An 11,537-nucleotide genomic window follows, 5' to 3' on the forward strand; every position below is an offset into this window, starting at 1 on the left:
TTCAGCTGAATGAAATCAGCTCTTCCTAGAGGCTACGTCAGCGGTTCTCAACCCACAGGAACTGTATTAAAGGACTGCGGCATTAGGAAAGTTGAGATCCACCTGCCTGCGTGCTCTGCTGCAGCTTCCTCTCTGACTTCCTCTCAGGCTGTGTTCCTTCCTGCTCATTGTGTGTCAGTCACACCAGTCTTCTTGCTCCTAGAATACTGCTGTGTCCGAGTGCAAGGCCTGGCTGCTTGCCGTTTCTCCACTTCTCACGCATTTCTCCTCCTCGTCTGATGGCTGGCTCCCTTTTACCATTTAGGTCTCCGCTGACTGTCCATCTTCTCAGAATCTTCCTTCCCTGTCTGAAATGACTCCATCATACATCAGAGCCCCAACCTTCTTTCATGGCACTAACAACATGTAGTGATTTCCTTTCTTTCTTTATGGTCTTCCTCAACTAGAATGTAAGCCCCAAGATTGCAAACACTTAGTCTGCCATACATCCTAGTGTCAGGCGCAGCGCCTGGCATGAGTAGGCACCCACGCCATTCTGGCGAGTGAAGAATAATTCTTGTGAAGCCCAATTTGGATGCTCCGTGGTGTTCTGGTTGACCTTGCATGGTACTTGGTAGACTAGTTCTTAATTTGCAAAATTTGCTTTGAATTTCTTGAAAGAAAACCTTTTTTTTTTTTTTAAAGAAAACGTTCTTTTAAATGAAATTAAGAATTCTATTTGTGTGAGTGTATTCAAGTGTTATATAATTCATGAGGGAAAAAGTGGAACTTTAAACCTATCAGATATATGTACATTTGGTTTCAGTAATACATAAGACTATTTCCTTGAGTTAATAGTGGGATCTAGTGAAATAGAATTGGAGGGGTATCTGTTTTAGTTAGCCGTGTTTCTGGGAGTGACTTCCCTTTCTGCATTTTAGTGTCAGATCCAGCATTTAAAGCTGTCTCAGCACTCAACGTGGCACCTTCAACAGTCAGCCGGGAGAGACACTCTTGTGATGCGCTGAATCGCTGGGTAAGAATGGCAGCCGTCAGCTTTTTCTCTTACATCTAGGGCACAATCCCCACCTGCCCTAATTGTGGGGATAGCACATAGTTATGTATAGGGAATCAGCCATCGGAGGTGGCTGTGAAGGTGCTGGAAAAGAATCTTCTGGGATTCTTTTCCAAATTGGATCAGTGTTTGACCTATTGTGTCACTTCTGGCAAGTCCCATTAGCATTGTTCTCTCAGTTTCCTCATGTGATCATTTTCTTGCTACCTTATAAGGCTGTAAAACAACTTGCAAAAAGCATGGACTGTATCTGGAGTTGTGAGTGTGTACAGTACTCAGGAGGAGCACAGCCAGAGTCCACTGAACTTTCACAAGTGGGCAGTGTGGATCAAAGCCCTTATGCTTTGGTGGCTTTTTTGACACTGCAAATGATACCTTTAGGATATTTGTTCCAAACAGTGAAATGTTCACCATAGCAGTGTCAGTCCTAGCACAGCATTGGATGTTCCCAACATAGAGGGCTTGGTAAATAAGTTGTGGTACACGCATCTAATGGAGTTCAATGCACGATTAGAAACCATGAAGCTGAATGTTTGAGGCAGACGGGAAATGATTACCATAAATTAAATGGAAAAATGCATATTACTAAACAGTGTAGAATATCATGTTTTATGATAAGAAAAAAATACACTCACCCTACTCACAGAGAAAAGACCCTAGGAGAGTTACCCAATGTTGACAGTGTTTTTGAATGGTGTATTGTGGGTAATTATTTTCTTCTTTTGTTTTAAGTATATTTCTTAGATTTTTCTATAATGAACTTGTATTTATTAGTAAGAAAAAATGTAAAATTTTTTGTTTTTAGAAATAAGTTACTTTAAGTATTCGAAGACAATCAAAACAGGAGCCTCTTTGGCCTGAGGCTGAGTGGATGAGGGTGGGTCTTGAAGACATTTGATGCCATCATTACAGCAGCATATGCACTGTCCTTTCCCTACAGCTGGGAGAACAGCTGAAACAGCTGGTGCCTTTGAGTGGCCTCACTGTCATGGATCTGGAAGTGGAGGGCACATGTGTGCGGTTCAGCCCTTTGATGACAGCAGCAGGTAGCCAGTCTCAGATTTCCCTGACTTTTTTTCTGGGGAGAAACATTTTCACGTCTGTCAAGGTCCAGGCTGATTATCTTTTCCTTGTAATGTTCTCTTTACCTGTAGGTAATCAGCATTTCCAAACAGAAGGGCTTTTTCTTAACTTTGGACTAAATTTGGGTGGATTAGCATTCCAGCGTAACATCTCAGATTTAGACTACTAAAGTCAGTTGAATTACTATATTTTGATTTACTAGCATCCTTAGTTTTCTATTATTAGAGTCACCTGTGGAGATTTGAAAACTACCAGCAGCTGCCCACTACAGAGATGCATATTTCCGTGATCTGGCAGTGAGCCTGGACATCTGTATTTTTAAAGCACTCCTCCCACCCCCCCCCAGATCAAGTGTAGTGACTCACACCTATAATCCTAGCACTGTGGGAGGCCACGGCAGGTGAATCACTTGAGCTCAGGACTTTGAGAGCAGCCTAAGCAAGTGTGAGACCCTGCCTTTAAAAATAGCTGGGTGTTGTGGCAAGTGCCTGTAGTCCAGCTACTAGGGAGGCTGAGGCAAGAGGATCACTTGGGCCCAAGGGATTGAAGTTGCTTTGAGTTACAATGCCACAGCACTCTACTGAGGGTGACAAAATGAGACTGTGTCTCAAAAAATAAAAAGAAATAAAGGGCCAGGCGTGGTGGCTCACACCTGTAATCCTAGCACTCTGGGAGGCCAAAGCAGGTGGATTGCCTGAGCTCACAGATTCAAGACCAGCCTGAGGCAGAGTCAGACCTCGTCTCTAAAAATAGCCAAGCATTGTGGCGGGTGCCTGTAGTCCCAGCTACGCGGGAGGCAGGAGAATCGTTTAAGCCCAAGAGTTTGAGGTTGCTGTGAGCTGTGACACCATGGCACTCTACCCAGGGTGACATAGTGAGACTCTGTCTCAAAAAAATAAAAAAAAAATTGGTTGTGGTCCAGGCAAGGTGGTTCACGCCTGTAGTCCTGGCACTCTGGGAAGCTGAGGTGGGTGGATCACTTGAGCTCAGGAGTTCGAGACCAGCCTGAGCAAGAGTGAGATCCCTGTCTCTGCTAAAAAGAAATAAAAAAATTAGCCAGGTGGTGTGGCTGGTGTCTATAATCCCAGCTACTTGGGAGGCTGAGGCAAGAGGATTCCTTAAGCCCAGACGTTTGAAGGTGCTGTAAGGTAGACTGACACCCTGGCACTCTAGGCAACTGTCTCAAAAAAGTTTGCTGGTTGTGCTTTTTTGCAAAATGATTTCAACATTCTAAAAAAATGTTTATTTTTCATAAGCTGTTTTTAGCATTTTGGGGAGATGTTTTTTCAAAGATATTAAAGTAAGAAAATGGAGGCATTTGTCCTACAAAGAAAAAGCCACCATAAAGATAACTGGTGGGTGCACTCCCAGCCTTAGGGGATTAGTCTTTGAAACTGGAAAAGTAGGCTGAGGACAGCAGGGAATTGAGGGAGTAGTACCATTGCCAAGACGCTTGGAGCTCTGACACCTCCAAGCCCTGACCTTGAAATGACTTGGTGCTGTCACCATCTTTCTGCCCTTCCTCCTTGGGGGCACAGATGACCACAATACTTCCCTTTCTCTTTGTAATCATGTAAAGAGGGGATCTGTGGTTGCTTTTTTGTTTCTAATCTGTGGTATAATGTTTATAACCTGCCTGAAGCAGGCTTTCCGTGAAGCATCTGATTTCTATATTAGAATGTTTCATTGTATATCAATGGCTGGCTGTGTCAAAGATTTTTAACACCTGATTCTTTCATATCTGGGTTGAGTGGCTTATTTTTTTAAGTTCTCAGCTCCAGCTAATTGAATATACATGGAGCTTTTAACCTTCCCAGTAGTGGAAGGGGATGCCCTACCCTGTCTTTGTTTAGTCATCTTATAAGCCTTTCTCTAACATTCTGTCAATGTCCTCAGTTTTAGGAACCCAGGCAGAGGATGTGGATCAGCTGGTAGCCTACATACAGAGCAAGCTGCCGGTTCTGAGCTGTACACTGCAGCTGCGAGAGGAGTTTAAACAGGAAGTGGAAGGAACAGCAGGTCTCTTACATGTTGATGACCCTAACTGGCCTGGAATAGGGGTTGTCAGGTAAAGTTTCAGGTTGCTACTTGCTCTTAGAGACTTCGCTGTATAAACAACATGGGTGGGTCATTTTGTGAACCAGCCAGCTTAGAAATCCAGGACAAATATATGTAATCACAATATACTTGTCCAATGAAAATTCAACTAGATTTCCTGGGCATTTACAGAAGCACAGTGTAGGCAGGTGACTTGGCCCTCAGTGTACTGATTTTGGTCATAGTTGGAGTTGCTGTATGTTCTCAAATACCTAGGAGAAGACATATGAGGTCTGATAATTAAGTTCATGAACTTGCCTCCATGTCCTTACATCGGCAGCACTGTACAAATAATTGAGTAAAGTTTCATAACCGTGGTGTATCAGTGTCTCACAGTTGTATTTGTGCAACGTGGTGTCTTGCTGAGTGGCATTCTTTATTGTGTATTTTTGTGTGGCATCTCGGGAATGTCAGAGCTTGAATTAGAGCAGTGAACAAATATTCATAAATTTCTTGTTAAACTTGGCAAGAGTGGAAGTGAAATAAGGGACATGTTAGTCTAAGTTTATGGAAATAATGCCATGAAAAAAACGACAGTGTACCAATGGATTAATGTTTTTCTGAGATGAGAGAAAGCATTGCTGATAAAGAGAGGTCAGGGAAGTCAGTAAAGAGCAGAACTGACGAAAACATAGCAAAAAGTTGTCAGTTGTGCATCAAAATCATCATCTGACTGTGAGAAGCACAGCAGACCAAATAAACATCAACAGAGAAATAGGAAAATCTTAACTAAAAATCTTGGCCAACAAGATCGGCCTTACAACAATGCACCAACACACATGGCACTATCTATGAGGGGATTTTTAGCCAGTAAACAGACAACTCTATTGGAACACACACCTTCCTCACCTGATCTGGCCCCCGCTGACTTTTTTCTTTAAAGGAAGTATTGAGAGGAAGACATTTTGATCACATTCAGGACATCAAGGGCAATACAATCACAGCTTTGAGGGCCATTCCAGAAAAAGATCCAAAAGTGCTTTGAAGGCTTTTCTAGGTGCTCATATCAGTGCATAGCTTCTTAAGGCAAATACTTCGAAGGTGACCGTAGTGATATTCAGCAAGAGGTATGTAACATTTTTTCTAGGATGAGTTCACAGACTTAATTGTCAGACTTCATAGGTGATAGATATAACTGATAAATGGTTACTCTGCAGGGTATATAGAACATTACAAATCAATAAGGGAAAAAAACACCCAATTCCCCACGGAGAGGAAATTCCATGCAGACGGTCCTGTGGCTGCTTTTTAGGTCCCTTAAAAATGAGGCAAGTCTCCTTTTATATGACTGCCAGGCCTTGCCTCTCTCTCTTATGTCCACAGACCTAAAGACTTGGGCTTTCCTGTGACACTCTTGAATGTTTTTGGCCTTAAGACACTATTAATAGTTCTTTTGCCCATTATCTCATTTCACAGTCTTGTTAATGTGTTTGCCCTACCTATAATCCTGTGCCTGGAGAGACATTTGATCTTTTAAATTGACATAATGTCGTTTGATATTATTTATAGGTATGAACATGCTAATGATGATAAGAACAGTTTGAAATCAGATCCTGAAGGGGAAAAGATCCATGCTGGACTCCTGAAAAAGTTAAATGAATTGGAATCTGACCTTACATTCAAAATGGGTAATTATTTTTATAAAGTACCTGTGACCTTTGGACATTTTCTAATTGGCTTCAAGAAAACAGGTTTGATCTCTTTGGAGGAGACTTTAGTTCTATGTGAAGGTGTTGTTCTTCCCACAGCTTTTCAGGACCTTTTCCCTCTACCCTTATTAGAGTCTCCAAAAAGACTTCTTTTTGCACGGTTATATAGTTATATACGAGAGCGGGCCTGTGTCTTGTGCCAGAGGTCTCGGGAACCATGTTTGACTGTTCTTTCTTACTACAGGCCCTGAATATAAAAGTATGAAGAGTTGTCTTTACATTGGTATGACGAGTGAGGACATAGACATTTCTGAACTTGTGGAGACCATTGTAGTCACAGCCCGGGAAATTGAGGAAAACTCAAGGGTCTGTAAGGCTAATCCTTTTCTGAGACTTGTCCAACTAATTAATAGAGGTTATGACACCCTCAGCAATGTCTTGATCATTCTTTCTTTCCCAAAAAAGTTTATAATTGTTTCCTGTGATCTGGGAACTATGCCAGGAATCAGGAATGCCAAGTGGATTTGACATATCCTCTACCTCCAGTGAATTCACAAGCCAGTTGGCAGGGGAAGAGGTGCATATAACCGTGCATGCACACGCTGTGGAATACATATAACCACACACGTAAATGCCAGGGAATACCAAGTGGGGTAGCTGAGCATTCACGAGGACACATTCACTTCTGCCTGCCAAGGTCAGGGAAGAGTCTAATTGGAGCTGGGTCCTCAGGGTGATTGAGATGGGCGTTTCTGGTAACAGGACTGCCAGCCATGATGACTTCACCTGCATTGGCAGGGAGCACCAGGCTACAAAGCTTAAAGAACGTTCTCCAAACCAGCCAATTAATTCCCTAGAAATCACTCAAAAGGAGAGAAAAGGTACCATGGCAAGAGGTAGTTTTGAGAGGAGACACAAACATGTGTTCTGTGATTCATTTTTGACAGAGTGGGGAAGAGAAAGAAGATTGGAATGAGGCAGAGGAGTCAATTTTAATCATTCTTGGGTGGTTTTATTAAGGTTTCTCCCAAACCTGATGACATTGAGGTTATAAGTAATTTCTCCTGTTGCCTGGTAAATGGGGCTGGTCACCAAGGTATGACTGCCCAGGCCTCCATGAGCATTTTATCCTCTCCTATTTGATTCTCTATTTTATTTTTATACTGGCATTTAAATGCAAAATTCCATTTACTGACAGAATTTGAAAAATATCTCCAGTGCTGTTACTAGTTCTAGGCCCTAGGCAGAAAGCTTCGACAAGTAATACCTTTCCTGATCCTTAATACAGCTCCTGGAAAACATGACCGAAGTCGTTCGGAAAGGAATTCAGGAAGCTCAGGTTGAACTGCAGAAGGCAAATGAGGAACGGCTTCTGGAAGAGGTGAGGCTGCTGACGAGACTTCCTGGTGGGAGTGGGAGTCAAGGAGATATGTTCTTGAGCAATGGTTATGTTTTGCAGGGAGTGTTACGGCAGATACCAGTGGTAGGCTCTGTGCTGAATTGGTTTTCTCCAGTACAAGCTTTACAGAAAGGAAGAACTTTTAACTTAACAGAAGGTATGACTAGCCTCCACCCAAATCTCATTTACTGAGAGTTTTGACCAAATGCCTTTGGGTCCCAAAGCAGTTCATTCTAAGAACTCCTTTATGGCTTCAGTTCTTCATCGCTGGTACTAGGCCAGGAAACTGAGGCGATGAGGTCTGCCCTGCTGCTTTGTCATCCTCCTCCCCCAACCCTGACAGCTGAAATAGTAGGAAAGCAAATACCCATTCCCTATTGCAAGCAGCCTCCTTCCTTGAATCCAGTGACTTTAGCTGTTCAGACTCTCAAGGCACTGTGTCTTGGACATTTTAGTTCAAGGTTAATATTCCTTGCAGTCCTCTTTATTGTTTTGTCCCAGTAAAGGACTGCTTTTGAAAGGGGAAATTCAAAGATTGTAGTATGTGACACTGGAACATTTTAAACCGGGCAACCAGCAAATATTACCATTTGCTGGAATTTGGGGAAGATATTAGCGATTTCTGTTTTCCTGTCCTACAAGGTTAATGATTTCCTAAACCCAAGGCCTTTGTTTCTTCCTCAGGAATTGATGACTACATAATTGTGAAAGCCAAAGTTTTTTTTAATTTTGAGTCAGAGTCTCATTCAGCAGCCCTGGGTAGAGTGGCACAGCAAATTCTTGGGCTCAAGCAATCCTTTTATCTCAGGCTCCTTGGGTATCCTGGAATACAGGTGCCCACCACTACACCCAGCTAGTTTTTCTATTTTTAGTAGAGATGGGGTCTTACTTTGTTCAGGCTGGTCTTGAACCCCTGAGCTCAGGCGATCCACCCACATGCTAGGCCTCCCAGAGTGCTAGGATTACTTACAGGTGTGAGCTGCCATGCCCAACCTAAAGTCAAAGATTTTTAATCTGCAAAGCCTTAGCTTTTAGTAAGGAGGCATCTGTTTCTCCTTGCTAAGTACATTTCTCAGTAGGGCCTGGTTCCCCACGTACTCACGTACCACTCTGCTGGCTAAGTGTTCACAGTACTTAGGAGCCTCGGCATGGCTGGGACTTACAAGCGGCTTTGTACAATTCTTGACATGTTTCCAAAGTGCCAAAGGTCTCTACCAGTCTCCAGCAAGCTGAATGGCTAGAAGCAGCTTGCCGGGAAACAAGGCTGTGTAAGGCCAGGTGGTATTTCCCAGGGTGGCCTGTGCCCGGTGCTTCTGCCCACCCTCCTCCTCTTTCTCCCCTGGCAGGCTCTCTGGAATCCACAGAACCCATATATGTCTACAAAGCACAAGGTTCGGGAGTAACGCCACCTCCAACCCCCTCAGGCAGTCGCCCTAAACAGAGACTCCCAGGTAATAAGGTTGAGTTCATTAATAGTGAAGAAAATTGCTTGTATTTCTCTTAGGAGACTAGACCTTTGCCTCAGGTATATCCTGCCACCCCTTTGCTGTTACATGCGTTCCTTTGTTTTGGGGGTTAAAGCAAAGATCTCTCTCTTTCTCTTAAGACCAACTATTACTGTCTCTTTGTAACCATTTCTGTAGCATGCCAAGGGGTAATGTCAGGGTCTTGAGAGATGGCAATATCAACAGGGCTTATTCTCTGAGCATTGCCTAAATTGCCTCAGAAGTTTCCAGCCTGGGGAGCATGTTGGTATCACGATAGCAGCTCTCAGTTCTCTGGAATCTCCTAAAATGCTTCAGAGCCAGTAATTCAGGGATTCTGCTGAAGCAGCTATTGTTAAATAAAGCAGTTACTTGTCACAGAAAGCCTTTGTTGCAGAAGTGTCACCAAGCTTTCAGCACTGTCTGTTCTACAGGCCAGAAGCCTTTTAAAAGGTCCCTGAGAGGTTCAGATGCTTTGAGTGAGACCAGCTCAGTCAGTCACATTGAAGACTTAGAAAAGGCCGAGCACCTGTCCAGTGGGCCAGAGCACAACACCCTCGAGTCCAGCAGACCTGAGGGACACCCAGGAGCTCCCACCCCACAGAAGGCTGACAAGACTGAGGCCCTCCAGAAGAAGGCCCAGCACCCAGAAGATGACCCCCCACAGGTAGAAGAACCGGAGAACTTAAGATAAAATTCAGTGTTTGGTTTGAGACTGTACTGAATGTTGTTTCAGGAAGATGAAATTGTATTGAAAATGTGAACTGTGCCACATCCTAATACAATATAAATTACTGTTATTTGTGCTTAACTGAGACTTGCACAAATATGTGCCTGAAAGCCAGGCTTTCTAGGAAGGCAATCATTTTGTCTAATTTTATGTGTATGTAGATCAACTAATACCTGTTGTTTCCGTCCTACTCAACTGTAGTAATACCATCTTTTTCCTAAATTACCACAAACACTTTATATTTACAAAGAACACTCAGAATTTCAAGTGCCTGCCACTTGAATCCCTTGCTTTTATCTTTCTAAACATAAGCGTAATGAATACACATAGTTAACTTTTTGGTAAAACAGCTTTTGTTAGAACTCTCTGGATTCTCTGCTGTACTTCTGCAGAGGCACTATAGCGCACTACAGCGTTCTTTGCCACATGTTTTAGTTGGTCTTTAGTATGACCTAGGTGCAGTATACAATTGGACTGTTCAGCTTAAAGGAGAATGGGTTTCCATGGGATTGTAAATAAGAGTGTCAGAAGTTCTGTCCTGCCACCCCTAGCTGCTGCTCTTCTTGGAGACTTAAGTAAGGACTGTGTCCACTTGAGCTGTGGCAGGGCTTCTGTCTGGGACTGTCCTCTGCCACAATCCATTTCTCCCTTTATATACTGTTTGTAAACAAATTTAAGGAATCCTCTATTAAGAGTAACTGTAACGTCTTCTTCCTGACCATATATATGTATATTTTTAAATACTGGTAAAGCTTTTAAATTGGCACACAAGGACAGTGCTCATTTCTCTGTGTAATATCTAAGAACCTGATAGATGCTACCCTCAAGAGCCTACTCTTAAATGTGCTGTGTAGCACCTAGTTAGGTTTAAGTTACAAAATATGCCTTTGACCTGTTCCCACATTGAATGAAGCTTCTATATAGCCTCTGCTGCACTGGCAGTTCAGCCCTTGGGCCCAACTCAGACACAAGAACCAGAAGAGTAATTGATCTTAGGCTGATCAAGCCAGGAGACTTGCTCAAATTATCATTAGTAAAGTTATTATTGTCCATTTCTTTTTCAAAGTACAGCATCACTTCGTTTATCCTAAGTAATGGCCCCTATACCGTTTTTAGTCCAACAAAGTCAAGCTAGGAGACATCTTAAAATGGTGGGAATTCATATTGGGTATGTGGACCTGTAGTATTGGAAGCCTTAGTTATACCACATTTAGCCTCTAATTACATTCTGATTTGATGTGATTTTTGACATTTGGCACTTGTCAAAATGCAGTTTTCCTTTTTTTAAGATTAAACTAAGTCTTCCCTGTTTATTTGGTGCAATGAAGAATAACAGATAAAATGGGGGAGGAGTAAATTATCACCTTTAACAAGATTAATTTTTAAATGTTTTTATATATATTTGGAATTGTTAAATTGGTTTTGCTGAAACATTTCACCCTTGAGATTCTATTTGAATGTTGATTTCAATAAAGGTTCTTAAAATTGCTAACAGTGAATTCAGTTTATAACTCTTACCATTAATAGGCATGGTGATTTCCTTTAGATAATAACTTCAGAAGAATCAAAGCTTTGTAAATTCATTAATTTAGCAGAATTAGAAGTATTTACCCAAGTAATTACTAACCACCATTTGCATAATAGCCACCATTTGGGCATTTTAATGACAAGAACAGATTTATCAGTGGCTTTGTATGACTCAGATTAAACAATTTCATAGGAGGTTATCTATTTTAGAGAGAATTTGAGAACTGAGATCAAAGACTGTTTTTCTGGCTGGGTGTAGTGGCTCACACCTGTAATCCTGGCACTTCATGGGGCCAAGGCAGGAGGATCCTTTGAGCTCAGGAGTTCAAGACCAGCCTGAGCAAGAGCGAGACCACCCCATCTCTACCAAAAATAGAAAAATTAGCCGGGCATTTGTGGCAAGTGCCTATAATCCCAGCTACTTAGGACACTGAGACAGGAGGATTGCTTGAGCCCATGTGTTTGAGGTTGCTGTGAGCTATGATGCTATAGCACTCTAGCCTGGGCAACAGAG

General features: G+C 42.4%; 1 protein-coding gene across 9 annotated transcripts in view; it reads left to right on the forward strand.

Annotated features, from left to right (window-relative positions):
- Positions 1-11,537, forward strand: part of PDXDC1 (pyridoxal dependent decarboxylase domain containing 1) — a 48,627-nt gene that overhangs the window by 35,690 nt on the left and 1,400 nt on the right. For 8 of the 9 annotated variants that reach the window (XM_053555243.1, XM_053555235.1, XM_053555239.1 and 5 more), the window contains 9 exons: positions 921-1,015; positions 1,995-2,100; positions 4,034-4,205; positions 5,744-5,862; positions 6,128-6,249; positions 7,172-7,264; positions 7,343-7,439; positions 8,629-8,733; positions 9,201-9,433. In XM_053555243.1, coding sequence (XP_053411218.1) covers positions 921-1,015; positions 1,995-2,100; positions 4,034-4,205; positions 5,744-5,862; positions 6,128-6,249; positions 7,172-7,264; positions 7,343-7,439; positions 8,629-8,733; positions 9,201-9,433 — 1,142 coding nt within the window. Of the gene's footprint in view, positions 1-920; positions 1,016-1,994; positions 2,101-4,033; positions 4,206-5,743; positions 5,863-6,127; positions 6,250-7,171; positions 7,265-7,342; positions 7,440-8,628; positions 8,734-9,200; positions 10,985-11,537 lie in introns of those variants that run through there. The other variant, XM_053555244.1, reaches the window with a different exon arrangement.

This window comes from Nycticebus coucang, chromosome 12, assembly GCF_027406575.1.
Source record: "Nycticebus coucang isolate mNycCou1 chromosome 12, mNycCou1.pri, whole genome shotgun sequence".
Taxonomy (NCBI): Eukaryota; Metazoa; Chordata; class Mammalia; order Primates; family Lorisidae; genus Nycticebus; species Nycticebus coucang.